At 59.6% G+C, this 24685-nt stretch overlaps 12 protein-coding genes and 1 non-coding gene across 13 annotated transcripts; 7 read left to right on the top strand and 6 right to left on the bottom strand.

Annotated features, from left to right (window-relative positions):
• The first annotated feature begins 52 nt into the window (after positions 1 to 52).
• Positions 53 to 1120, top strand: GGTG_09851 (endoribonuclease L-PSP). The gene is made up of 2 exons (XM_009227710.1): positions 53 to 368; positions 453 to 1120. Exons 1-2 carry the CDS (start codon positions 257 to 259, stop codon positions 764 to 766), a joined length of 426 nt encoding a protein of 141 aa, XP_009225974.1. The 5' UTR covers positions 53 to 256; the 3' UTR covers positions 767 to 1120.
• GGTG_20192 lies at positions 860 to 930 on the bottom strand. The gene has a single exon. It is a non-coding gene; the product is annotated as a tRNA-Gly (tRNA).
• Positions 933 to 3425, bottom strand: GGTG_09850 (hypothetical protein). Its single transcript, XM_009227709.1, has one exon. It carries the CDS (start codon positions 3202 to 3204, stop codon positions 1312 to 1314), a length of 1893 nt encoding a protein of 630 aa, XP_009225973.1. The 5' UTR covers positions 3205 to 3425; the 3' UTR covers positions 933 to 1311.
• Positions 3426 to 3570: 145 nt separating this feature from the next.
• Positions 3571 to 5046, top strand: GGTG_09849 (hypothetical protein). The gene is made up of 3 exons (XM_009227708.1): positions 3571 to 4113; positions 4192 to 4460; positions 4538 to 5046. Exons 1-3 carry the CDS (start codon positions 3660 to 3662, stop codon positions 4679 to 4681), a joined length of 867 nt encoding a protein of 288 aa, XP_009225972.1. The 5' UTR covers positions 3571 to 3659; the 3' UTR covers positions 4682 to 5046.
• GGTG_09848 (hypothetical protein) lies at positions 4804 to 7165 on the bottom strand. The gene is made up of 2 exons (XM_009227707.1): positions 5892 to 7165; positions 4804 to 5726 (listed from the first exon to the last, which is right to left on the bottom strand). The coding sequence occupies exons 1-2, from the start codon at positions 6450 to 6452 to the stop codon at positions 5148 to 5150; spliced, it is 1140 nt and encodes a 379-aa protein (XP_009225971.1). The 5' UTR covers positions 6453 to 7165; the 3' UTR covers positions 4804 to 5147.
• An 813-nt stretch (positions 7166 to 7978) lies between these two features.
• On the bottom strand, positions 7979 to 12625 carry GGTG_09847 (linoleate diol synthase). The gene is made up of 5 exons (XM_009227706.1): positions 11588 to 12625; positions 11262 to 11502; positions 10964 to 11187; positions 8802 to 10889; positions 7979 to 8719 (listed from the first exon to the last, which is right to left on the bottom strand). The coding sequence occupies exons 1-5, from the start codon at positions 11965 to 11967 to the stop codon at positions 8158 to 8160; spliced, it is 3495 nt and encodes a 1164-aa protein (XP_009225970.1). The 5' UTR covers positions 11968 to 12625; the 3' UTR covers positions 7979 to 8157.
• GGTG_09846 (hypothetical protein) lies at positions 12348 to 12794 on the top strand (the record flags this gene model as incomplete). The annotated part of the gene is made up of 2 exons (XM_009227705.1): positions 12348 to 12423; positions 12472 to 12794. The coding sequence occupies 2 exons, from the start codon at positions 12348 to 12350 to the stop codon at positions 12792 to 12794; spliced, it is 399 nt and encodes a 132-aa protein (XP_009225969.1).
• Positions 12795 to 12862: 68 nt separating this feature from the next.
• On the top strand, positions 12863 to 13266 carry GGTG_09845 (hypothetical protein; the record flags this gene model as incomplete). Its single annotated transcript, XM_009227704.1, has 2 exons — positions 12863 to 12866; positions 13046 to 13266. The coding sequence occupies 2 exons, from the start codon at positions 12863 to 12865 to the stop codon at positions 13264 to 13266; spliced, it is 225 nt and encodes a 74-aa protein (XP_009225968.1).
• Positions 13267 to 14056: 790 nt separating this feature from the next.
• Positions 14057 to 15598, bottom strand: GGTG_09844 (hypothetical protein). Its single transcript, XM_009227703.1, has 2 exons — positions 15163 to 15598; positions 14057 to 15087 (listed from the first exon to the last, which is right to left on the bottom strand). Exons 1-2 carry the CDS (start codon positions 15416 to 15418, stop codon positions 14456 to 14458), a joined length of 888 nt encoding a protein of 295 aa, XP_009225967.1. The 5' UTR covers positions 15419 to 15598; the 3' UTR covers positions 14057 to 14455.
• A 431-nt stretch (positions 15599 to 16029) lies between these two features.
• Positions 16030 to 18362, bottom strand: GGTG_09843 (hypothetical protein). The gene has a single exon (XM_009227702.1). It carries the CDS (start codon positions 17814 to 17816, stop codon positions 16356 to 16358), a length of 1461 nt encoding a protein of 486 aa, XP_009225966.1. The 5' UTR covers positions 17817 to 18362; the 3' UTR covers positions 16030 to 16355.
• Positions 18363 to 18649: 287 nt separating this feature from the next.
• Positions 18650 to 19604, top strand: GGTG_09842 (hypothetical protein). Its single transcript, XM_009227701.1, has 3 exons — positions 18650 to 19184; positions 19263 to 19381; positions 19445 to 19604. The coding sequence occupies exons 1-3, from the start codon at positions 18892 to 18894 to the stop codon at positions 19525 to 19527; spliced, it is 495 nt and encodes a 164-aa protein (XP_009225965.1). The 5' UTR covers positions 18650 to 18891; the 3' UTR covers positions 19528 to 19604.
• A 720-nt stretch (positions 19605 to 20324) lies between these two features.
• GGTG_09841 (hypothetical protein) lies at positions 20325 to 21264 on the top strand (the record flags this gene model as incomplete). The annotated part of the gene is made up of 3 exons (XM_009227700.1): positions 20325 to 20627; positions 20672 to 20788; positions 20962 to 21264. The coding sequence occupies 3 exons, from the start codon at positions 20325 to 20327 to the stop codon at positions 21262 to 21264; spliced, it is 723 nt and encodes a 240-aa protein (XP_009225964.1).
• A 511-nt stretch (positions 21265 to 21775) lies between these two features.
• On the top strand, positions 21776 to 24502 carry GGTG_09840 (hypothetical protein). The gene is made up of 2 exons (XM_009227699.1): positions 21776 to 22189; positions 22299 to 24502. The coding sequence occupies exons 1-2, from the start codon at positions 21847 to 21849 to the stop codon at positions 24035 to 24037; spliced, it is 2082 nt and encodes a 693-aa protein (XP_009225963.1). The 5' UTR covers positions 21776 to 21846; the 3' UTR covers positions 24038 to 24502.
• Positions 24503 to 24685: the final 183 nt, after the last annotated feature.

Below are 24685 nucleotides of genomic sequence, written 5' to 3'. Positions count from 1 at the left end.
GAGCCACTTATTGGCGGCCTTACCTATGACCCCAAGATTAATCATCCGCCAAGGAGGAGATGCCTAGTTTCCACTTAGTTCAATGGGTAGCAGACAGTGGCGGTGTCAAAGAAGGCCGAGTATAAGAGGTACCCCGAGTCGTAGTATTCCTTGTTCTTGTCAATCTCGGTGCTGTAAACAAAGGGCGAAGGTCTAGAGAGACGAACCGATAGCAATACAGCAACCCCAAACCCTCTAAACTGCACCTACTACAGCCATGGCGCGGCCCTCATATCACGTCTACCCTGGCTACGCCGCCGGGCTGAGCGAAGGCTTCAACTATAGCCAGTCCGTCCGTGTTGGCGATCGAATCGAAGCCTCCGGCCAAGGTATGTGTGGTGACCTCTGAGCGCTCCAAAAAAATAAAAAATCGACGCGCCGTTCCGGCTAACCGCCAAACGTTTCCACAAAAGGCGGATGGGACCGCGAGACGGGCAAGATCCCAGAGGACGCGTTGGAGGAGATAAACCAGGCCTTCTCGAACCTGGACGTGGCCCTCAAGGACGCCGGCGGCAATGGGCTCTCGCAGGTCTACAGGCTGAACCTGTACATCACCGACATGGCCACGCTTTTGGAGCCCGCGGGAGAGGCCATGCGGAAATGGTTTCCCAACCACCGACCCCTCCTAACCGCCGTCGGGGTAGCCTCGCTGGCTCTGCCCGGCATGCGGGTTGAAATCGAGGCTGTTGCGCTGGATCTCGAAGGTGATAAGGCAAATGAGGGTTAAAGTGAAGGGAGTTTGATAACTACATCTGTCGTATGCAAAAGGGGGCTTCGGGACAAAAAAAAACGCGTTCAGCAAAAGCATTATTAGATGGGTTGCGTGTGCCCGGACTCGAACCGGGAGCCCATCGATGGCAACGATGGATTTTACCCTTAAACCACACACGCTTCTCGATAATGCTTGATGTGTGACTGGGAGCGGGTCTAAACATATCAGGGAGACAGGCAGAACGTGACCAAGGTTGTGGGGCATGCCACCGTCTATTGCTGGCTATCGCGTGGGGTCATCCTTGGCTTCAACAGCGCCGGTGACTATAAGGAATCGCCCAGGATCCATCGTATTCTTGCTGCTTGTGTGCATCCGGATGGTTGTCCATATATCCAGTCATTAACTTGGTGTTCTGTGTTCCTTTATATAAACTCCGTACCAAACAACACATTTATCCGTTTAAATCGTCGAGATGGTCAACCACGGATGGGAAATGGAAATTGTGCATGATCGTTGGGTGGTGCGGATCCCGGCGATCAAGGCACGTGCGTGGAGTCACCTTAGGTTTTAGGCTTCTTGCGCACCAATCCGGCGCCAGGTACGTTGGCGACCGAAGGATCAGAAGCAGAGGCGTTGGCATCATTCGTTGCATCTGAAGACGCTCCCGGAGCGGGCGTCTCCACATCATCGTCAGGCTTGCGTTTCTTCCGGATCAGACCTGCCCCCAGCACGTTGATGGCAGGCGTCGAGTTCGCCGGCATGGACAAGGAGCCATCCTGAGAGTCATCACTGCCTACCGGCTTCTTTCTCTTGATCAGGCCGGAGAGGTTGCTCACGGTCGGTTGCGTGATACCGTTTCCGGACGCCGACGAAGCGGGCAACGGCCTGGCGCCGACCACGTCAAGGCCCCAGGCTGAGCCCAGGCCAACCTCGTTGATCCATCGCCTAGTGCTACCGATGGCTAGCTCTAGGTTAGCAAAGTCTAAGCGGAGCAGAAGTTCAAGCGAGCGCTTGTAACCGTCTTCTTTGACCAGTCGGCGGCCCCGACCCTCGGCTGGCCAGTAGTAGTATGCGGTTGTGACGGGACGGTTGGTAAGGTAGTTGCGCTGGCTAGTTTTGACGCGCGGCTGGCGAGAAACGATGGGGCCCGTGAGCTTCTTCTTTTTCTTTGTGCTCTTCTTCGTCTTGGTAACCACCCGAGGTGGAGCTCCACTATTCGTTTGGGGAGCCTCAAACAGCTTGCGCGGGCTGGCTTGTGGGGGTGTACGCAAGGGTAGGACATGGCTTTGCACGCGAGATGGCGTGGTGGGAGGCAATGGAAGTGAGGGGTTGGATGACCCATTGGCCGCCATCAGGGCGGGCGTGCCGGCCTCAGAGGAGGCGGCCACAGCAACAGCCTGGGCCGCGGCTGCGCCTGGAGCGGGTCGCCTGTTGGCCTCGGTGGGATCCATCACAACCCAGATGAAGCCGGTGAGCGCGCCCATAGAGCACTCCTGCCGGTATGCCATCAACTCCCAGAACTGGTCCAGGTTCTGTATGCTCTTCCAGGCGCCGTTGCGACCCTTGCCACAGTCGGCTTCGATATCGAGCTCATCGCGGAAGCGAGATTTGGGATCGTCTGGGTAGTGTGCAATGAGACACCGCGGCGGCACCCAGTCGTACTCGTATGTGTAGTGTGATATGCGCTCCAGAGGGTGACCGAGCACCCAGCCTGTGCGAGTTGCGTTGTCCGTCGGCGAGCGAGGAATAAAGGCGCGGGTTTCGTATGTGTCCAGGCCAGGCACAAGAAGGTAGCCCTTGACGCTCTTCCACGCGCCCTTGTGCGCCGTGTCGCGGTCTGCACCGTCAAGCAGCGGGGTAAGAGCCTTGCACCACCATTTTACCAGCCCCCGGTCCGTGAGCACATGCTTCCCTTTGTACTCGACGCTCCCGGGGAACAGGTACTGGCCCTGCGCACGCGCAAAGAGGCTTACTACCGACTGAATACCCTGCCGCCTTCTCTCATGCACTAGGTAGCCGACAAAGGCCGAGGTGATCTCCCGAATAGGCGAGGGTGTGCCTTTGGGAAGGTCTAGGAGGTGTAGGAACCCAGTCGAGTCGGCTTTGGACACGAAAAAGGTGCTCGAGTAAGCCGTGGTGTATACGAGAACTTCGAGACCGAGAACCAAGACCTCTCTAACGGGACCGGCGGCCCCATCCACCGTCGGATCTGTTGGAGCCGGGTCCTGGGGCGGTGTCGGGATGGCGATGGCGAGGAAATGGCTCTCGCTGTAGGTTCGGTCGGGGCGCGCGTCGGGAGGGGCTGGGAAAAGGGCCTCGGATCGAGACGGCGGAGTTGAGAGATGGTAGGCGCGGAACTTGTAGCCCTGCGGCAGAACCTTGGACAAGCTCTGGAGCAGGCCTAGGCTGCTTTGGTTTTCGGTTGAGATCGGGGTCGCCGCTGGGGCCTCCATTACTGCGATGCGAGCGAAGAGCAATCAAGGAGGCGCTGGTTGCTATGTTGGGAACGGTCAGCTAGCAGATGGAATTATGCTCCATGACAGAGAGAAGATATCGGGAGAAGGGTAGGGTAATTGTCATGGTGGTGTGGAAGAGAGGAAGAGGCTGGGGCGGCGTTGGGGCGGCGTTTCCAGGGCTAAATTGAACGAGGGCGAGGGTCGCGACTCAATTCCGATGCTCGTCTTCGTTTGCTACAAAACGGCCCGCCGGGTGAAGTCATACCCAGGCAGTGATTGGCCAATTGACTCTCCGATGTGGGGGGAGGTGGGGGCAGGCGGGACGCTGGCACCACGTGACTTGGCGACTTGACTCTGGGCTATCCAAAATTTTGGCATCGCGAAGCAGCGAGCTCTGTTGGAGAGGGAGAAGGACTCGGAACAGCCGCCGTTCAGTCACCATACATCTCACCATGGCTTTCAGCTCCCCCCGAGCTGGGCTCTCGATATCAAGGCGGGTCTTGCAGCAATGCAAGCCCCCATTGCCTCTTCAGTCCTTCGCCTCCCCCGCCACAAGGTCCTTCTCCAGGTCGCCGGCTCGACAGCAGGAGGCGTCCTTTGAGAACATGGCTGCCGAACCCGCCACGGACGCTGCCGATGCTGTACCAAACGAGCAGGACATGCCCCGGTGGGCAAAAACACCCGATAGGATGAAGGCGCCCTTCTCCCTCGCCATACCAAAGGAGGGGGATGCGGCACCCGCTTGGAAGATCAACGAGGACCCCGCCGTCCTCGACGAATTCTACGAGCGCTTCCTGGGTCGCAATGGTCACAAACTGCTTCCGGAGGAGCTCAAGTGGCTTGCGGTGACGCACAAGAGCTTTGACCAGGGGAGGAGAGGGTTCAACACTAGGCTCGCACATTTTGGTACGACCCCTACTTGGCGACCCTTTGGTGTATAGTTTAGGCAAGGCTGGGCCGAGCTAATAGCTGTTTACTCTATAGGGCGACAGGTATTGGTCCTGGAGGCAGTCAGGTTCATCATGGCCACCCCGGCCGGCCTTTCGGCGCCGGTGGAGGGGGAAGGTGCCGAGCCGGTGCCTGAACCGGCGGCCGAGCTGGAGGCGGATCGCAAACCTTTTGAGCACCCGGCACTGGCCAACATCGATAAGTTGTCGTTTATGCAGCCTCAGACTCTTCTCAGCCAAGGGAAGATCACTAGGCTCGCGTTCAGGATCAGACTGAATGAAGTGGTCAGGTGGCAACCAAGAAATGTAAGTTTTACAGTTCGGCCTGGCATCAGGCTCATTTGCACATAGTCTGGTGAGCCCTACTTACTGATACCTCCTAGGCCCAAGACCTGAAGAACTCGGGCCAAACCATCGTTGTTCACTCGGCTCTCTACGCCATAGTAGGAGCCCTGTCCCTCCAGCATGGCGCTGCCGTTGCTTCCAGGATATGTAGAGACAGGATTTTGTCTCGCCTCGAAATCTAAGAAAAGCAAACGTCTGGCGGGGATGACTGTTTATAATCTGTACAACACGTGGCCATGGTCTCTCGGCTCGGGCCAAATACCCTAACGTGCACATATTTGCAATCTATGGAGTGAGCGTGTAGCCCGCATGAAGCAGCGGCAAATGCCAGAGGTCAATTATATCAGTCTTGATGGCTGATGGGGCCTTGGGGGATCTAAGATTTCGTGAGACCCCTGATGTCACGAACATGTTCAATCCTAGGCCGGAAGACGTGTTATGGCAGCTGCCGCTCAAGCACTCGTCGGTGCCTCTAACGACATGACAATTTGAATAGTTTCCCGAAATAAGAAAAATAAAATAAAATAAAAAGTTCAATCCTTGTGCGCCTTGTCTGCTGAGCAAAGATTACCATGCTAACTAGTGTATTGGTAAATGAAACAAAGGTCCCGACCAACCCTGGGCGTCGTCGTTGCGCTCCAGCTCGATTTATGAATAGCCCCTGGGAAGGAAGAGCAGATCCATGATGCGAATCTCCTTGTTCGCCTTGCCCACCCTCAGCCACTGGCCGTCGGGGCTCTTGAAGTGCTTCCCGACCGTCATCTCCCAGCGGCGCAGAAAGTCCTTGTCGGCGCAGTCCTCGAGCACGCAGCGGCCCTGGGACCAGGGCTCGGGCGGGACGCTCCAGACGTACATGAAGAGCACGAGCTCGTCGACGTCGCGGAACACGGTCTTTGCGTACATGGACAGCAGGCCCTGGTGCTTGAAGCAGGCGGCGCTGACGCCCAGGCGGCGCACGCCGCGGCCCGTCGGGTCGGCCGCGCGCACCACGCCGAACAGCGACCGCAGCAGGCTCAGGTCCAGCTCGCCCAGCAGCGCGACCGTGTCCGAGGCCGGGTCCAGGTACAGCCGGTGGTACGCGTCGGCGCCCGGGTCGGCCACCGAGGCGCGTCGGCGGCCCTGTGGTGGGATGGTTAGGGGGATGGTCACCGAGTAGCGGGCGAGGGCCATCTCGCGCGCCTCGACGTTTACCGATAGCGCGGCCGGGTTTGCGCACTGCGAATGCCACTGCGGTGTTGGGATTGTGTTAGTCTCTGGCGGCTGTGGTTACAGAAGCGGCTTTTTGGGGATCAAGTTGAAGAAGGACCAAGAGGAGAGAGGAGACAAGGTGGGCGGACAAAGGAATAACAAAAAAAGAAAGTACGGGAAAAAGAGAAAAAGGCTTTGACTTGCATAAATCTGCCCGCCATGGCGAAAGTCGTCGGCGTAGTGCAGACGGCGCGTGTGCAGCTCGACCACCCGGGGCTCAAACGACAGCTCCCACACGCGGATGCGCAGCTCGGCCGGCAGCAGCGGGAAGAAGCGGAACCCGGCGGGTGGCGGGCCCACGACGGCCCCATCCCCAAGGGCGGGGTCACCACCCTCCACTCCCTGCTCTGGGCTCGCCGCTTCTGGCTCCTCCTCCTCCTCGGGCGGCACCGCGGCTGCTGCTGCGATGGGGTCGCGCCGCGGCGGTGAAGCCGCGTCGGGCGTCGTCGCCGGCGACGGCGGGAGGAGGAGCCCCCCCTCGGAACCGGCGTGCTGTTGCTGCTGCCGCCCGGGCGTCGTCGTCGTCGCCGTGATTGGCTGGTAGTGGTGGTGGTCCCTGACCGCCAGCTTCCCGAGCTGGCAGTCGAGGTCCGCGTCCGGGCTTGCCGGCGGGGTCTGGAGGCCCGTGAACCTCACCGCCCCGGCACCCAGCGGCGGCGGAGGGGTCCTCCCGAGGCTGGAGATACGCAGCGTGCTGCGATGCATGGTGGCGGCGGCGGGTGGGTATAAACCGCCTCGAGATATGGGCGATATGCCCCGGGGGCGGTGGTGGTGGCGGCTCTCACCGACCAAGGTCTGGGGCGGGCACGGGGCGCCTTGGCTCCGCTGACCTTTTGGGGGGAACTAGATGGCCCCGGAAAAGGAAGGGCTCACCGTCGGCCGCCCGCGGTCCTGCTAGCGCCGATCGGGTTCCTGGAATTATGGGTCTCGCCGGCGAGTTGATGGCTCGTTTTAGGCCAAGACGGGGTCGGCGAAGCTTGGTTTTCCTTCCTTTTTTTTTCTGGTGATCGGTGGGCAGACGGGCGATCACGGTCAGAGGACAGGGTGGAGGGTCTGGCTTTTTGGGCAGGAAAGAGAAAACCTGCTGGAGGATAATACCGTCTCGACCGCTGCTTTGCCCACTCGCTGTCCTCTTTTCCCCGCCCAGGTAACGAGAACCCCCGAAAATGGGAGGGGTGCAAGGGTTTATTGGGGTAGGAAGGAGAGGGCGAGTCCACAAAATTTGTCAACTTTTCACCCGTCGGGGGCGTTTCTTGGTCAGACGCCTGCGGAATATGCAAGGCTCGACGCTACGCCCTTCGATGGACATGCGAAAAGGGCGGGACAGTCCATCCGTAAATAAAAAATAAAAAAGCGCATTGACGTCACGACGACAGGGCCCTCGTCAAACAAAACGTGTGCTCCCCTCCGGATCTATCTGACTGCGTTCATCCTGAGTTTGAGGAGAGGCTCGTGGGGGGCGGCGGACAATAAACATGGGACAAAATCAGTGCGCGACCAGAAGCGATGCACAAGGGTGCTACCTGTAATTTTTTCTCGGGAACGGTTTTCATGGTTGAACCCACCCAGTGTGTTGGTATGAGGTTGGACCCTTACCATCTTGGCATCCGCCCCTCGACTCAACATCCCAGCGCGGCACTTGGTCGATCTTTTTTGGAGTGACCGACCAAGGCGGAGGAGAGGGACCGGATGAAACAAACGAAAACGGTGGCTTAACGACGGCCCTTTTGACCCGACCATGGGTCGGCGGTAGGTAGGTATTCAGCAAGTCTTGTTAATGCCTCTGCGCTGCTAGTGATCTGTGCGGCCAAGGTGGGCTATCGCAAAGAAAGATTGACTCGGCGTGGAATCTATTGAATGAAGTGAATTCATACATGGGTGCCTAGGTCGGGGACACCAAACTGCCGTCTCAACTGTATTTTTACTTTCAGTTGCTTTCCTTTGGTGTCACCCAGAATCCTTCAAAATGCTGGCTCGGCTCCAACCCGGCGATGGATCCCGACCTTTCTTCCCACACCAGGGACACCCTGCTTTTAAGGCTCGGTGTAGTTGTCATTGCCGTGCTGGACCCTGACACTGCCTGATGAGCTTTCAGGTTTTCCCTTGTTTCGCCCGTAGGCGACGGGCCGCGCATAGCATTGTCATAGATATATGTGACGGAAAAGCCATTGGCCTCTGCGACAAGTGTTAGATAGATGCAAGACCCCTTATTCTGCAAAGGAGAGCTTGGATCGGAAAACAGAGTTGTATCACTAACCAAAACTATATTTTATAGGAAGCCTACCAAGGGAGAACGTAGCTATTCAGTACCGATTTTCACCAACTCCCTAGCCTATCCCAATCATGAAAGCCCCATTTTATACCTCCAGACACGAGTTCCTACAAGGACACGAGAAGCCACCTAGGCAGATCACCAATCCCCTCGCCCCTCCCAGTTGATCTTCATAGTCGTGGCCAGCGGCGAGAAGGCGCTCTGGTCCGCCGACGTGAAGGTGCGCAGGCCCGACCAGGCCGGGTCGCGGGGCGGCCTGCCCGCCTGGCCGGGCCACTGCGAGGCCGGGTAGCTCCTGATATCGCCGCGGGGGCCGGCGACGCGCCGGAGGCCGTCGAGCTGCAGCAGCACCTTCATGACCGACGACAGGGCGATCTGCGAGATGGGCTCGCCCGCGCACCTATGCGGGCCGAGCCCAAAGTGCACGTACGACTCGAGCGGGCGATCTAGCCGCACCTCCTCCGGGTCTGGGAACGCCGCCGGGTCGTGCGACGCCGTCGTCAGGTCCACGAGCACGCGCGTGCCCGTCGGGAGCTTGAGCGTGCGGGCCGATTCGGCGACTTGCGGGTTGGAGAGAGGGCGCGCAAAGGTCGGGTCGTCCTTGTTGGGGATACAGGGGATGGTGTCGTCGACCGCCTGGTCCGTGGCCACGGCGCGGTACAGGGCCACGCAGCCGCGGATTCGGCAGCCCTCCATGGTGCTGTAGTGCAAAATCAGAGTTAGCAATCATTTAGATGTATGTCTATGCGCCCGCGCATTAGGGAGTCGTAGAGGCAACTTACTACTTGAGCAGCTTCTCGTCGGCCTCGCTCGTGTTCAGCATAGCCAGCCGCTTCATCTCCGGAAGATGCTTCTCGCCAACGCCGAGGTAGTAATCAAGACACTGCGCTAGCAGCTGCGTCTGGTTGGCGGTCCCGGCCATAACGACGGGAAGGATGGTGCCGCTGACCGTCTCCTCGATAGACCTCCCGCCCTGGCTCAACATGCGCTGGAGCAGCTGGTCGCCAAAGCTCCTCAGGCTGGGAGCCGCGTGCGGCACGCCGTTTCCATTCATATGGACGCCGTTTCCATTCGTGTGGACGCCGTTTCCATTCGTGTGGACGCCGTTTCCATTCGCGTGGACGCCGTTCCCATTCGCGTGGACGCCGTTGCCGGTGACCAGGTCCTTTAGCTTCCCGAGCGCGCCCAGGAAGCCGGTGCCGGCCTCCATCTTGCGCACGTGCTCGGCGATCAGCGCACCCATCTTGTCTGCGGCCGCCTTGGACGCCTGGTGCAGCTTGAGTGAGTTACAGACGTCCGAGTCCCAAAAGATGGCCGCGAAGATGGTGACGAGCGAGCGGTAGAGCTCGTGCTCACCGTAGGCGCCCTCCTCTTTGCCCTCCTCCTTGAGCGGGAGAGAGAAGAGCGAGGCCATGAAGCGCGCGTGCGCGAGCCCGATGACGTCGCGTATCACGTCCACCTCGTGGGTGCGCGGCCCGGCGCCGACGCCGTGGACGGGGGCGCCGTGCCGCCGGAGCAGGTCGCGCGTCGTCACCTCGTAGAACCTCCGGACCTCGTCGCGCCACTGCTTGGGCGCCGTGAGAGCGGTAATGACGTGATGCCTACTCGCGGCATTGGCCGGCTCGTCACCAGCCAGCGCGAACGAGGCGGCCGGATCGCCGCCCAGCATCTTGATCGCAGGGCCCCACGTCACCTTGTAGTCCTTCTGGTTCGAGAGCACCTCGAGCACGGCCTTGTGCGAGCGGATGAACTGGATGGGGGCCCTGGCCTTGGGGGGATCCCACGAGTACTTATTCGCGGCGCCGAGACCCTCGAGGATGAGCTTGTTCTCCGAGGGAACCACGAAGGGGAAGTGGGCGTACACGCTGTTGGGCAAGAAGTGGTTGGGGAAAGCGCGGAAGAACAGCTTGTAGGTAACATGACCCCAGTCAACGGCCTTATCGGTACTGGCCTCGTTAAAGCCCCAGTTGGTGATGTTCCGAGGAGTGTAGTCGACCGTGTAGAACCGGTCCCCACGAACCAAAGCCACAGCATCCGAAAGGATGGCGCGGCTGGTGGTATAAGGCGGACAGAGGCCGCTGCCGGGACTGATGGGGGGTTTGGCCGCCTCTGCCATAATCCCGGGATACAGTTCGACAGCGTCTGGCGAGTCGTACATCTGTGCCAGGATCTTGCAGATCTTGGGGTCGGGATTCATGTGCTCAAACGTGTCGTGGGGAGTGAGGCCGATGAATTGGCGGAATTCGTTCAGCGTCGCCACGTTCCACGTCCGGGACAGCTTTATCCCGAGAATCTCGATGGCCCTCATGCATGCGGGGACGTGGTTGGGGCCAAACGCGCCGGCGACGTCCTCGATCGACTCCTGGAGAATCTTGACAAGCTCCGTGTCGTCGAAGGCTCCGTCCGACTGGCGCGTGAGGCCGGCCAGGGTGCGCTTCTCGGGCTCGTCCGGAATGTTTTTCTCGAACATGCCCAGCGCGCGCATCACGTCCTCCATCTTCGCCGTCGCCGGGTCCTGGCCGCCCAGGGCCTCCCGCATCGCATCCGTCGTCCACTTGTCGTCGCGCTCTGAGATGGTACAATGCCAACGGTAAATGAGGTTGAACTCGACCGAGACTTGGTTTCCAACAGCCTCGGGGGTCGGCTTGCTCAGAAGGCTTTTGCCTTCCTTGGTGCGAGGGTCGAGGTTCCAGCTTGTGTCGGCTCTGTTGAGGTTGAGGATGGTCCGGACATAGTCGCCCAGAACAATATTGATATAGAGCCCGCAGGTGATGAGCCGGCCCGTCTGGAAGAGGCTGTTGTCGTACGTCTCCCAGCCGGCAGTGTCATCGGGCCTAGTTGGTCGCTTAAAACGACCACCCTCGTTGATCCTGGAGACAGCCAATATCAGCTAACAGGAAAGGAGAAGATCTGACAACACCGAGACGAGAGAATGCGTGCTTACTTTGCCAGCTGCGTCACCACATAGTTGTGGAAGCGGTTGAACATGATCAGAAACGCGCCAACGCCAGGCGGGAAGCCTATAACTCGCTTCGAGCTGAAGGTGTCTGGCTTGAGCAGGCCGTCCTTGCCGGTCCTGACTGCCATCTGCTCATCGTGATTCCGGCCGTAGAGCGGCGAGAGATCTAGGTAGGAGGAGGTGAGATTGACGTTGAAGTCTCTAGGTGACTGTTGTTTTCACAGAGTTAGCAACAGTCTCGTGAGCTGATCGGCGCAGCCAGAAAGCCAGAGTGCTCACATACCGTTTGAAAGATGTCGTGGGTGATGATGGTAGCAAGGTAGAAAAGCATGCTGGAAATTTTGTTCGGATGAGGCCTGAACTTGGCCGGATCCCGCACCATCAGCGTGTCGAAGATGGTGGTCGGGTCGGGAGGGTTGGGGTTCTGGAACACGAGCGGCTTCGTCGACCGCGCGTACGGCGTATTGGCCGCCCCGAGACTCGGGAGATGGATGTTGTTGTTGGATCCATCCGGCTCTCGGAAGCTAGTAGCCGTTCCGTCAGCAGGGACCCGGCTTGGCGCATGGGGGAGGGAGACTCGAAAGCACGTTTGAGGAGGGAGCTACGAACCTGAACCCATTGCCCAGCGAGGTCACAGGGGGGTGGTCAAGACTGTCCCAGAGGTCGTTGATAAGGCCGTCTGTCAGCTTCTTGCCCTCCCTGGATGCGGGCGGCAGCTTCGCGAGGAGCTGGATCAGTCTCTCTAGGAGAAACTTCTGGTCGTCGTTGACGCCTTTGACGGCCGAGTTCAGGAAGACGAGCAGCGTGTCGATGTCCTTGAAGCCAAGCTTGTCGATGTCGTCGGCAAGGCCCGTGGGCACTGGCTTGGCGCTGTTTCCGGGCGCATTGGGGTACACGGTCGGGCTCTTCTGGTTCCCGAAAACGTGGTGCAACAGGTCGCGCAGCCTCCCGGACAGTCCAGGGCTGTCGTGGTGGGTGCTACCAGCCATGGCGCCGGTGATAGAACGAGATTATGTATTACTGCTCCTTGACCGAGCTGTAGCCAGCCAGTGACTATGAGTATTGATGATGGTAGCGTAAGGAAGAGTAACTGATATGTTGGATATTCAGTATCCTGAGGATGGGGTGGAGGGGTATATTGGGGGGACAGGGAGACAAAGCCAGCACCTAGATGGAAAAGAAAAACGGGCGTAGAGGGCTAGAGGCCAGAGCGGCGAGATGTGCCCGTATATATATGCCGGCGCGGTCCCTCTTTCCACGCACAGTCGAGAAGGGTGCCCCGTATCAGGCGTAGCTACCTAGACAGGCACAGCGGTAAGCGCTGAGACGCAAGCAGGGGACGTTGGTTCCGGAGCTTCACGGCCAGTGCATGGAGGTCGCGCACCACCGACGTCGGGTAGTAGTATCCAGCCTGGCTGCGCCGCGCTGCCTGCAAGAAGTCACAGGTGGGCGTCGAGGCAGCCGGGCTTGAAGTGGGTACATTTAACGAGTAGGATCTCCGGGCGGAGGGTTCCAGCAGGCGAACTGGCCGCCAGCAGGCAGGCACGACAAGACCGCAGCAGTCAGGCTCTACAGCAGGCACCGCAGGTGCACCCGACTGACGGGGCCGAGTGTGACGCTGAACCTGGATTCCTGGGTCTGCGAGGCATATCCAGCTGCTGCGGATCGTGCAGCCAGGACGGATTGGGGCGGCGGCGTTGCCCAAGACGGAAAGGCGTGCCCGAGGCGCCGGGCTCTCCGCGAGCCCGTAGGGCAGGAGCAAATGCAGTCAGAGAGGGACGGCATGGGCCCGTCAGCTCGACGACAGGCCGGATAAGACCAACGACCCCTGGGGAGGAGGTGAGGGGCGGGAATACGGGGTTGGGACCACCCTGGACCCAGCCAATGGGTAGGTAGGAACGTAGGTACATGTACCTCAGCAGGTATTATGAGATATCACTGTCCAGGTCGGGACTTCCGGGCGGCCTTGATGGCAGAACAGAAAGTGCAGGTAGGTGCTTAAGCATGCAGGCAAGTACCATGAAGTGCCATGATGTGCTTATTCGTGCCGGTGCCGGGTCCGGGCAGCAGCAAACAAGCTGGGTGGTGTTGTACGCAGTCCGTTAGTGAGCCTCCACTCGGTAGCCAGAGCCCAGCCATCCAGCCGTGGCCAGTGGCCTCAGCGTGCGGGGCAGTGTGACCGTTTATTGGAGCTCGCATCGCTCAGCCCGCCTCACGATGCGTGCCCAACCCGCTCCCACGCATACACTCGCGATTACGGCAGGCGCCAAGTCGAGAGTCTTAAGTAAGGCAGAAGGCGCGGCAGATCATCATCGACCCACCCGACAGCGGCCGCTCGTTACTTCCCTTCACAAGAGCTGCGGGGCATTGAGGCCATGATGCTATGGGATGACAGTCCCGCCCGTCGGTTGGTCGGTCGGTCAGGTCTGGCGGTCAGCATCTCTGTCTGACACGGGTACATGTACCTTCCTCATATCACACCAGGCGAGGCAGCAAGCGAGGTGCAACCGGTTGAAAGGAAGGAAGGCAGAGCGCATGCAGCATGCAATCTGCAACCTGAAATCTGCGTGGTGCGAGTGGCAGCATTGAGAGAAAGCAAGTAGGTGGGTGGGTTTGAGGGCCTCCAGCTCGTGTTGGAAATGGAAGCAAATTGAGGGTCCCTGTAGCGTGGAGCTTCTTGTGGCCTTGGTTTTTCTGGGCTCCTTCTTTGTTTCTGCTCCCCTGCGTCTCATGTCTTATGCGGCCCACCGCAGCTCCAGCCGTACCGCCCAGCCGGGCAATCACCTGCTGCTTTGTTTCCTTTGCTTGCTTTGTTTCCTGCGTCTTTCGGCAAGGGACAAGGGATGCTGTCGTGCTCTGTGGGCCGCCTCATCTCTGCCGTGGTATTGCAGAGGGTCGAACCCGGGCACTGCCTTGGCCTGCCCTTGGCCTGCCCGCGCAAAGTTTTCCAATCACACGGGCCCTCACAAATCACTGGGCCGCTTGCTGCGGCTCAATTCTACCGAGTCCATCGAGAACGACACACGTGTGCGACGCCCTGCAAGTCCTCGGCCGACTCCCACTGGGACTCGAGGTCTGGACCGTACGAACGAGTGACGGGCGAATGGGAACATGACCCAGCTGTGCGACCTTGATAAGGCTCCACGACCACGCAATCACAAGCGAGCGGGGAAATTCACGCAAACGACATTGAGTGCTGAGTGGTGTTTGCTCCTGGCGCCTTTTTCTTGCTGACTGCAACTTTCCCCTCAGACGACGAAAAGAGAAAGAAAAAAACCCCCATGACGACGACAAAAAAGCTGGAGCCCCATCCTATTGGACAGAATACATATATCTACCACCTTGCCCTAGCTTACCCAAAGTCTGATGTGGGATGAGCTCAGCTGGAGGACAGTCATTGGCAGACCAGCTGCCACCAATGAGCACAGCATATGCCGCTTGCAAGCCAGACAACTAAGGAACCCCTGGAGAAGCTGCTTACGGTAGAGTGGGCACCATCTGTTGTGCCTCCATTCCCTTCCCCTTGACCAGCACCCCGGCCTTGCGCAGGGCGTCGACGCAGCTCTGGATCGTGTCCAGGCTGACGGCCGCCGTCTTGGCAGGGAACCGCACCGTGTCCAGCCACGCGCGCGCGTCCGCTTCCGAGTAGTCCAGCTCCGTGCCGATGTACCTTACCGCCTCCTCCTTGTTCTCGTTGAAGTGCGCGACGCCCCGGTCCAGCTTGGCCAGCATGTCGGCGACCCTGCCGTCCTGCTCGGGAGGCGGCAGCGCCGTCGACGCCACGATCTTCCAGCTGCTCCAGGGCGTGTAGATCTCGCCCACGCGCCGGATCTCGCCCGAGTCGTGGTAGCGCTTGGACGTGAAGTGCTCCCACATGAAGAAGTCGCACTCGCCCGAGTTGACGCCCGCGCGCAGCTTGTCGAACGTATTGAGCACCACCATGTCCGAGTACGGCTTGACACCTCCCTCCAGCCAGCCCTGCTGGTCGGCGAGCACGAAACCCATGACGAAGCTGCCCGACCCGATGCGCGATATGCCGATCTTTTTGCCCTTGAGGGACGCCACCGAGTCGACCTCGGGTCTTTTGGCGCCGGTTGAGATTGCCCAGCCTGCAGGTGTGTGTGTATGTGTGTGTTAGAAACATGCAAGCAAATCCATAAAAGCGGTGAGGGGGAGAAACGTACACAGCGGGGTCTCCACATATGTCCCGACGATGCGGTAGCCGCCGTCCCCGGGGGCATCCTCCTTGCCGAGGCCGGCGATGAACCCCTCCGTGAGCCCGATGCTGACGTCAATCTCGCCCGCCCGGATGGCCGTGATCATGTGGCCGGTCCCGGAGGGGAACGGGATCAGCTCGGCATCGAGGCCAAAGTGCTTCTTGGCAAAGTATAGCGGGGTAGAGAAGTGCTCGGGGACGTAACCGATTCGAAGGGGCGTCATGGTTGCTGTGTTTCTTTTTTCTCTTTGGCTTCTTGAGGACCAGCTCAATAATTTCTTGAATGTTTTTTTTTGTTTCTTGTTGATCAAAGCACGCTGTTGGTTGTTTGCATCGCCTCGCCAGACACGCTTCCGAGCTTTTAAAAAGGTTTGCCTTCACTTTCAGGCTGAAGTATGTCCCCGTGTTATCGTCCGGGGGCTGGAGGGGCCCTGGTTTTAGGAGCTCCAGGTGCATGCAGCGCAGTAGCGATGCCTCAATGCCCCCACTGAAACCAACTCAGCAATGGGCACGCGGGCACATCTGGGATCTGGGGCCTAAGGTTCTACAATGACGCCAACACAGGGCGGACTGATCTAACAGCCCGCCAGTCGCCCTCGTCTCAATGCCAACGTGCAAACGCGCTGCTTTAACAGAGTTTGCTTGGTGGCGAGCCGAGAGTCCAGACTCGGGGGTTTCGGGAGGTTGGTTACAATGCCGTGAGGGGGCTTCACGTCTTTGTTGGGCCAGTGGTTGGAATGATCTGATGAAACTGCCGGACAGCTACGACGCATGCATACAACAGGTTTATATAGTTCCGGGGCGTGGAACACTATGAAAATATTATAACGATTATACCCTCTCATGCCGGTTTAATTCAGTAGGACGAACCCGTGCGCCGCGGCGGAAAGTCGAAAACAAGCAACGATCCCACCACCACGAGGCCAGGACAGGAAAGATAAAAAGGCCTGTGGAACTGCTATGTATCTGGACAGCGTAATTTGGCTGTCTCTCTATATACAAGGGTCACGCTTGGGCGTAAACCTCGATCCCTGCTAAGTCCCTTCATCCTAGCTTTTTTGCACCGTTTCACTGAATTAAACCAGCATGAGAGGTACCTATGCCAGGGCCGGCATCACAAGCCCCTAAGCGTCCTATTTCCTCCCCTCAGGTGAACTAGAACTAGTCCCTCGCCAGATTCTGCACTTCCCTGTCGATTATGTCGGCAACCGGGAAATTTGCGGCCTCCTTTTGCATCTCGAGCACCCTGTCCCTGTACCTGGCCTCGGCCAGCACCTCGAGCACCCCGTTCTTCACCTGTTCCGGCGAGGGCCGCTCCGTGGTCAGGTCCACGCCGATGCCGGACCACGCGATCCTCCTCCCGTTCTCGGCCTTGTCCTGGCCCTCGCCGGCCGCCACCACGGGGATCCCGGCGGCGATGGCCTGCATCACGGCGCCGTAGCCCGCGTTCTGGACCCAGACGTCCACGTATGGCAGCACGGCGCCGTACCTCAGGTAGTCGACCACCCGCGCGTTTGTCGGCACCTCGGCGCCCTCGGGCAGCGCGGCGCCTTTCCGGCAGAGGATGGCGACGAGGACGAACTCGCCCTCCTGCCCCCGCAGCTCGGCGGCCGCCCGCATCGTCGGCACCACCAGCTCCGTGAGGTCCGTCTGCACCGTGCCCTGCGTCACCAGCACCACGCGCTTCCTCGCCGGGTCGTCCCTGGGCAGGGACGCGTTGGCCACGAAGTCGCCCCACCACGGCACGTGCGCCGTCTCGTCGTCTTCGTCGTCATCGTCGCTTCCGGAGCCGCCAACGACCTTGTCCTCGGGCGGGAAGACGCCGACAAACTGGAAGCCGGCCGGCCAGTCGTCGCGCGGGTACTCGAGGCTGGGGAGGCCGAGGTGCAGGATGGCCTCGTGGACGGCGTAGTTGTGGCCCGCGAACATCACCTCGCCGCCCAGACCCTCGGCGGCGCCGGCCTCGAGGATCCGGCCGTCCAGCGCCGCGGCCAGGGGCGCCGACATGGCCGCCCAGCGCTGCCACAGCACCTCGGCGAGCGCGGCCCCGGCCGGGCTCGGGTCGTAGGGGAACGGGAAGCCGAAGGGGACCTTGCCGGCGCCGCGGATCAGCGGCGGGCACACCGAGACGCACAGCGACCGCGGCTCCGCCACGCCGTCGGGCAGCGCCGCCCCCTGCTTGAGCGGCAGGTAGCCGTACACGAAGGGGTCGCAGATGACGACGACCTTGCCGACGCCGCCCCGCGTGTTCAGCGCCGCCAGCGTCTCCTTGATGCTGCCCCATTGGTCCGGGATGGTGTCGAGAACTTGGGTCTTGGTGTCGAGGAAGGCGCGCTCGTGTGGCGGCAGCTTGGCGTACTCGGAGGCTCCGCCGCGGCGGCGGCAGAAGAGCTTGTCCTCGTCGAGGTCCGCGAGGCCACGCAGCTGGAAGAACTCGATGCCGGCCGCCTCGATGCGGGCGCGGTGCGACGTGGGACCGAGGAGGCCGACGGGCCAGCCGCGATCGAGGAGGAACCTCCCGATCCTCAGGAAGTGCGTGATGTGGCCGGTGAGGGCGTGGGATAGGATGAGGACGTAGACCCCTTGTGGCTTCCGCCCCTGCTGCTGTGCCATCTGAGCCATGGTGACCACTGTACTGTGTCTTATCTGGGCTGATCAAGTGGGCGCGGGTTTCTTGGGGGAGTCTCTCGCAATGCTTCTCGGGGGTGGTGCTTAAACGCCACCACCCCCAAAGGTCTGCTACGTCGACATCTCCCTCGACCTACCTATATACCTGACTGATGCATTGATTTGGATACCGATGGTCTTGTTTTGGGGCGCGAACGAACCCCGCGACCGGCGTGCTACATGCCTAATAGGGCCGGAAATGAGGTTTTAGTAGCCACCTCTGGGCATCGTCTAGCAGCATCAGCCCTCTTGGCCCTCGAAGCAAGCTCGAGCTGGAAACGGCAAGCAGCGAGTGGCGCCCCACCGCCAACAAGCCGCACACGAGAAGTGATTGGCTCCAGGATGAGAGAAAACCGCGGTCGACGGGCGGCTTCATCAAAAGGGGACCCCGTTTTTGGCATCGCCACGTGTGTGTGTGTAGCATCCAGAACCGAGCGGGTGGAAGGCCCGGGAGGCTAGTGACATGGATACCGAATTGGGAAACCAGGTCGTCCATCGCAAATGGACACGAGCAGACGCGGATAAAATGCCCGCGAGGCTCGTGCGCGGCTTGACAGAAATACAGATGCATCCCTGCTGAGGGCCGCCGCTCCTCAGTGGGCCCTGGCACTGGCAATTCGGGACACTTTCCCATGGCCCGAAACGGAACGGCGGCCTACGACGAAGTCCAGTCCCTTTGTGGAGGCTTGGTCTTTATCGCAGTGCTTAGATACCTACACAGGCATGTGGGCATTCGAAATTAGACAAACACCCCAACTCCTTGAAGATTTATGAATGGCAGATTTTCATTGTTATCGTCTCCATCATCTATTATCTTCGAGCCTCTTGGCAAGCTTCGACACACTGCATTGTTCGTAGAGAATAGATACCTAGAGATTATTTTAATGATGTGTCTCCCACCACTGCCCCATTTTCGCATCGAGCTTCAAACTCACCAACGATAGGCTCAGGAAGCTATTCGCACTCAACACATCTCATCACACAGATACTAACAACGCAAGCGTTGCATATCCCACAACCCCTTACACATATGAACCTTACCATCTTCTCGCTCGCAGTCCTGGCTACTGTGTTAGGAACCACAGCCCTCGCGATCACGAAGCTGCCACTTGAGGTTGAGCGCGAAGGATACCACGACAGTGGTCGCTGCTCCATGGAGGGCCTCCTCAGTGGGCGAATCAAGACCACGGACTTTGACGACTCGCTAGAATCGCACTGGTGCAACTACCCCGGCATGAAATACAAGTTTGCGGGCCCAGGGTCCTCGCTCAAGCTCAGCAACTGCCTCGCCAACGTCAATGGGAAGCTGGTCTGGAAGAGCCAGTATGTACACGTCTTTTTTCTTCCTCTCCCTTTTCTCCCCTGGGATTAACTATGCTGACCACTGGCAACACGAAATAGAGGAGGGGCAATGCAGACCTGCACAAGCTGCAGACTCCAGGACCGCAAGTCCCCCTACCTTTCCTGTTCGTGCGATGACGGCTTTGGCCGCTCAATCGACAGCGGCGTCATCAACCTCAGTAAGTAGCGGCACCCCTGTTCTCTTGTGCCATTAGTGTGCACTAACTTTTGTATTTTCACAGACGAGCACATCTACGTCGACGATGCAGATGGTGTCCTGGCCTGCTTTGGCATCAGGGGCACAATCACAACTCCGGCTATTTGAGGGCACATGCAGTTGAAGGAGGGAATGTGTGCCCACCATCGATAGGGAGCTCGGTCTAACTTTAATCTAATTTCGGTCAAATTCTTGAAAGAAGGACAAGGCAGACGAAGAGCAAGGACACCGTCAAGATGGCTGTAATTTCACGTTGCTTCTGGAGATACCCTCGTCAATCCCAACTTGGTAAATGTACCATCGGCTGTCCAGCATGTACAAGACTTGATGCAACCCTGCCTGCGTTTGAAACCAAGCTCGTGGCGTCCCTCATCTTCGTTTGGGATTAGGCCCAACGGTGCTGTTAGTTCTGCGCGTGGCGCTTTGGGGAAAAAAAAACGTCGCAAAGCCGACATAGCGCTAAGCAGCCACTGCGTCGTGGACGCTGCCACATGGCCAAGGTCAAAGCCCACACCTGGCACGCAGAGTTGTCATGCTGGGCCCCGCGGAACTCAGCCTCGCCGGGCCTACCTAGACACGTAAAGATGCATAACTCCTAGCGGAGGTTTAATTCCTGGGGGGCAGCGTTGTCCAGGAGCCGGTGACCTCACCAGCTGTCGCTGGCAGCGACAACGACGAGCTCACTAAGACCTTTTCCCCGGATGCGCTGATTTCCAATTTTTTGTTTTTGTTGGGTTTGCCGCATGATGCTGCAAGTATGCAAGTGAGAGAACAAGTGCCGACAGCGACGAACTGGTGGTGCCCACAGACTTAAAGAGAGCGGTAGGAAGCGCTGGGGGAAGTAATTTGAAGATGGCGACGGCAACAATGACCCGCGTCCGTCAGCACTCGTCGACCCTGCTAACATGCCCTCTTGCTGCCGCCCCGATCCGTACCCGAGCAACGGCGTTACCTACTACACCCGCGCCCCGGACGCCGCGCTGAGGGGCGACCTCGAGGTCCACGGCGAGGTCGAGATCGAGCACGCGGCGGGCTGGGGCTTCCGGGGCACCCTCGCCGGCAGGGTCAGAGTGCCATCGGGGCGGGACGGCGGTGGCGGTGGCGGCGACGTCGTGGCCGACGGCACATACGACGGCGTCTTCTTCGCCCCTGGGGTCACGTTCGCGGGGCGGGCGACGGGCAAGCTGGCGCTGTCGCCGGCGACGGTCGTCGGCCCGGCCCGGGCCGCGTCACGATGCTTCCCACGACGCAGCTCGTCGGCGCCGACGAGCCCCGCCGCGCCATGTGCGGCTCCAGGTTCTGCCTGCAGGGCCGGCTCGTCTACGTCCCCGGGGCGACGGCCTTGGACTACCGGCGGCGGTTCTGGAGCGTAAGTGGCGAAGGAAGGCGGGCGGGGAGGGGGAGAGACGTGTGACGTGGGACGAGATGACGGGTAATACTTCACTGATGCACGAAAACTTTTGATTTCGCCAAACAAAGGGACCCGTCTCGCCCTACTTCTACCTGCTCAAGTCCGATCACGTCACCTGGATGCCCATCTAGAACCTGGTGTACGGGCACCACGGACGGACCCAGCTCCTGAGGCGCCGCGTGCTGCGGCGGCTGGACATCAGCAGCAGCGCCATAGACGCCGACAACGCCGGCATCGTCACCGTCTGCTCCATGGGCTTTGAGCGCATCGTGTCGAGGGGCACGCTCGACGTCCAGTTCCACGTCGACTCGGACCAGATCGACACCCGCCGCTTCGTCGCGCGCTTCCACGTCGTCGACAGCGACTGGCCCTTTGCGAGGTATGGCGCCGACGCCCTCTTCGTCGACGGCATGGCCGAGATTGCCGCCCGTTGAGGGCTTCGGGGGGAAGGGGTGGGCGGCTCGGAAGAGAACGTGAATGGCCACCTATGGCACGGGAGCCTGCTTTGGGATGAGTGTGAAGTGTGCCATTCGCGTTTTTTTTTGTGCTGGCGGGAGTGGCAGGCTGGCGTGTATTTTCAGAGGAGTCAGGAGTTGTTTGGTCTGCAATGTTAGCATCATCTCGCATCCGTCACAAAGCCTTGACACCGATATCAATAATACGGCCCGGTGAGAAGTGGGGAGCCGACGGATGTCTACAGCCTTACCTTCCGAATTTGGGTAGATGGCGTGGGAAACCAAACATGATATGGTGGGTGGCTGCGCAGCAAACACTGTAGAGCAGCTTCCATTCGCCTGGTTCAATGTCGCCGGTCGACGCGGGAGGCCCCCCAGCCACGACAGACGTTGAGCAAACGGACTGGAAGCGGGGATATCATTCTGTGCCTGAGGAGGTACGGGAAGCCGGGCTCTCCATGATATGGGTCGATATGTATATAATGCATTGCCGGCCTTTGTTCGTCACCGAAAGCCAGCCTCGAGCAGCAATGCATTGAATAATGCAAACAGGCGACAAACATGTCATCGACAGCATGGAGATCGCTCGAGGTGGAAGAGAAGTTCCACAAGCTGTCCTACAAGCTCGCGGGCACACAGTGGGAAGAGATACACTACCCGCGGCCGTCGCGCGACGCCGGCGACACCGGCTACACGCTGGAACCCCACCACGAGCTCAAGCTGGCCAACCACCTGGCGTTCCTGGCGCAAAACATTGGCGGCGCCTGCTCGGTGTCGGCCGTCTGCCTGGAGGAGACCGAGGGCGGGCTCGTTGTACGGCTGGCTAGCAACGAGCGCCCGCCGCAGCAGACGGTCGACGGGCTGCAGGAAATCGTGGACAGTCTAAGCCGATACTCGCGTAAGGGTACGTGTACGGGTAGGGAGCAGGCGGGGGTCGTGGTTGGCTGTGGTTCCTGTTGTCGTGGCCTGCCGGACATCTTTGCTGACGAGCATCGGCGGCGCCCCTTGGGCAGAAATACCACGCGAGGCCTTCCTGAGGGACGTGTCAGGGCAGGTCTTGACATTGTCCAAGAAGAGGATCCGCGAGCGCGAGCGCCGCGGGCAGCAACGCGGGGAGCCTAACCGCAAGCTTGGCGGGGGCCCCAAGGAGCTGGCGGCCCGAGGCGTCCATTGGCTGGGCCTGGCCAGGCAGGACCAGGGCGATCCAATGAGGGTGGTGGAGCAAGCGCGCCTCGTCTCGGCGACTAAGGAGTGGGGGGACCTCACCGGATCGTCCCGGGGTGGTATTTCTGTACCACCGAGAGTTCGCAATGATGTCGAGAAGCTGGCGCGCTATCATGTGGATGTGCTGTGCGGAGACCTCGAGAAGATTGGGTGCAGGTCCAAATACCGGCCGCTGTTGGGGAGCATCTCCGTCGTTCGCTGCGAGCACTACGGGTCCCGGCAGCCACGTGGCGCGCAAAAGACATGCCACGTCCACGCAGAGGTGCAGCTGATCATGGGGTATGAGGGGAGGGAGGAGAAAAGCACCACCTCGCCGCCGCCCCGGGCAATCGGCTGCAGCAAGTCCGCCTGCTTCCTCTGCCATCTGCTGATTCGAAAACTGGGCATATACACCATCTCCAACACCCACGGACGCTTTTACGAGCGGTGGACCATCCCCAACGTCGCCTTGCCCGCTGGGAAGAACGAGACCATCATGAGGGCCATCGATGCCATGATAGCCGAGATGGAGTCGGTGCTCGAGCGCATGCGGCTCCGGAAGCGCAAGAACGGGAATTTCGCCCCCGAAAGTCGCCCGGAGTCGATGCTGTCGGACCCTGCCACGCTCAGCCAGGTGACGATGACAACCCACGACCCACAAACGCACGGCATAGTATCGTCCTCGAGCTCGTCGACATTGACCATGTGCGAGTCGAGCGGGCAGCAGCCGCGTACCCAGCGAGCGAAAAGCATATCCAGCAGCGTGGCCCCCATCCAAACCATCGAGTCGCGGGTCGAGGGGCATGATCATCTCCAAATCGCCTCTATCGTCTTGTCATCTTCTGCCTCGTCCGTCTGCACGCTGGACGGGCCCAGCGAGGAACAACCGGCATTCCGCCAGCCCATCACCCCGGATGGCATCAGTTACCCTGCCACAGGGGCTGATATCAGCCACCCCGCCACAGGAGTCGAGCGGGAGATCGGAGAGCAGGACTTCGCACTAGCCGGCTCGGTTGTCTCGTCGGCAATGTCGTCAAAAGCGACTATCGGCGAGGCCATCGAGGCCGTTGAGGAACGTGCGACTGTCGTGCAGTTTCAGATCCCAGAAATCCGCGTGCAACGTGCGGACAGCATCAAATCGGGACGTGAGGGGATGGCACCGGGGCCCAAAGAGAGCGTCAACAGCGTCAACAGCATCAATAGCATCAACAGTATCGTCTCGTGCTTACACCTGGAACGGGACGACCTTCCCTACGAGCACCACATGGGTATCGGCTCGCCGATATTTGAGCTGCAACTCGGCGCACTCTCCCTCCTCTTCGATTGCCTTGGCGTCGAGTCGGGCCACGTTTCTGTTAGACGGACGGCTGAGGTTCCCAAAAAGCTCGAGGATGAGGCAAGGATGATGGAAGCAGACGATATACCAGACGACGAGGAGCTGGGCTTCGACTGCGAGGATGACTCACGATCTCTGACTCTGCGACTGACGAGTTTCGGCGGAATCTCTGTGGACATAGAGGTGAAATGGGGAGAGCACGAGGATTCGTAACACCCATGAGATGCGCTGCCCGAAGGAACCGGCGGGCGGTTTGGCGTGTGGCCAAGAGTGAGGTGGGGGAGGCTCGGCCGAGATGCACAAGAATGTACGATAACAAAATGGCGTAAACGGAGTTTGGGGCGTCTTATTCCTTTTGTCATGTCCTAAAGGAGGAGGACCAAAATGAAGATTGTTTGGGTATATAGATTTCGAAGGCTAGGCTTGGGTTGGTAAAAATCGAGGCCTGAAAACAAGGCTCAATCAATGCCCTAGCGTCGGTGTGCACGCAGCTTCACAAGCGACTCGCCATGGATTTGTGGCCCAGGAATTAGCGCAGCTCGTATGTTGGGCCATGATATCGGGCGTCTTGCCCTGGTCTTCCCAGCGGCAACAGAATTAGTATACATTTTACATACTATGATGTAGGGAGCTCACCAAGCGATTGTATAGGTTAATGCTAGGCAAGGCAATGTTCATTCCAGATGTGTGATCAGAAGCCAGATAGACAATTTCGGCAAACACATGGATGCTTAGACCAGGGGTAGCGCTATGTGCTGAGAAAGAACTCGCTAAAGACTGAAGATGGATGGGCCTGCGCTTGCAGACGGTGCCGTGACGTCAGGGAGCTACCCTGGATGAGAAACGGAGACCAGAGCGAGT

This window comes from Gaeumannomyces tritici (genome assembly GCF_000145635.1).
Source record: "Gaeumannomyces tritici R3-111a-1 unplaced genomic scaffold supercont2.5, whole genome shotgun sequence".
Lineage (NCBI taxonomy): Eukaryota > Fungi > Ascomycota > Sordariomycetes > Magnaporthales > Magnaporthaceae > Gaeumannomyces > Gaeumannomyces tritici.
The sequence above is the reverse complement of the archived record's forward strand: the minus strand, read 5'-3'. Positions and strand labels throughout refer to the sequence as shown.

Bases quoted from the DNA above. Each gene is read 5' to 3' on its own strand.
- GGTG_09849 (XM_009227708.1), top strand. From the start codon at position 3,660: ATGGCTTTCAGCTCCCCCCGAGCTGGGCTCTCGATATCAAGGCGGGTC. The intron at 4,114-4,191 runs GTACGACCCCTA...TTTACTCTATAG, and splicing joins CACTAGGCTCGCACATTTTG to GGCGACAGGTATTGGTCCTG. The intron at 4,461-4,537 runs GTAAGTTTTACA...GATACCTCCTAG, and splicing joins TCAGGTGGCAACCAAGAAAT to GCCCAAGACCTGAAGAACTC.
- GGTG_09844 (XM_009227703.1), bottom strand. From the start codon at position 15,418: ATGACGCCCCTTCGAATCGGTTACGTCCCCGAGCACTTCTCTACCCCG. The intron at 15,088-15,162 runs GTACGTTTCTCC...ACACACCTGCAG, and splicing joins ATATGTGGAGACCCCGCTGT to GCTGGGCAATCTCAACCGGC.
- GGTG_09851 (XM_009227710.1), top strand. From the start codon at position 257: ATGGCGCGGCCCTCATATCACGTCTACCCTGGCTACGCCGCCGGGCTG. The intron at 369-452 runs GTATGTGTGGTG...TTTCCACAAAAG, and splicing joins AATCGAAGCCTCCGGCCAAG to GCGGATGGGACCGCGAGACG.
- GGTG_09843 (XM_009227702.1), bottom strand. From the start codon at position 17,816: ATGGCTCAGATGGCACAGCAGCAGGGGCGGAAGCCACAAGGGGTCTAC.
- GGTG_09842 (XM_009227701.1), top strand. From the start codon at position 18,892: ATGAACCTTACCATCTTCTCGCTCGCAGTCCTGGCTACTGTGTTAGGA. The intron at 19,185-19,262 runs GTATGTACACGT...AACACGAAATAG, and splicing joins AAGCTGGTCTGGAAGAGCCA to AGGAGGGGCAATGCAGACCT. The intron at 19,382-19,444 runs GTAAGTAGCGGC...GTATTTTCACAG, and splicing joins CAGCGGCGTCATCAACCTCA to ACGAGCACATCTACGTCGAC.
- GGTG_09847 (XM_009227706.1), bottom strand. From the start codon at position 11,967: ATGGCTGGTAGCACCCACCACGACAGCCCTGGACTGTCCGGGAGGCTG. The intron at 10,890-10,963 runs GTAAGCACGCAT...GGCTGTCTCCAG, and splicing joins GTGGTGACGCAGCTGGCAAA to GATCAACGAGGGTGGTCGTT. The intron at 8,720-8,801 runs GTAAGTTGCCTC...TTTGCACTACAG, and splicing joins GACGAGAAGCTGCTCAAGTA to CACCATGGAGGGCTGCCGAA.
- GGTG_09840 (XM_009227699.1), top strand. From the start codon at position 21,847: ATGTCATCGACAGCATGGAGATCGCTCGAGGTGGAAGAGAAGTTCCAC. The intron at 22,190-22,298 runs GTACGTGTACGG...CCCCTTGGGCAG, and splicing joins AAGCCGATACTCGCGTAAGG to AAATACCACGCGAGGCCTTC.
- GGTG_09848 (XM_009227707.1), bottom strand. From the start codon at position 6,452: ATGCATCGCAGCACGCTGCGTATCTCCAGCCTCGGGAGGACCCCTCCG. The intron at 5,727-5,891 runs GCAAGTCAAAGC...CCAACACCGCAG, and splicing joins GCCATGGCGGGCAGATTTAT to TGGCATTCGCAGTGCGCAAA.
- GGTG_09850 (XM_009227709.1), bottom strand. From the start codon at position 3,204: ATGGAGGCCCCAGCGGCGACCCCGATCTCAACCGAAAACCAAAGCAGC.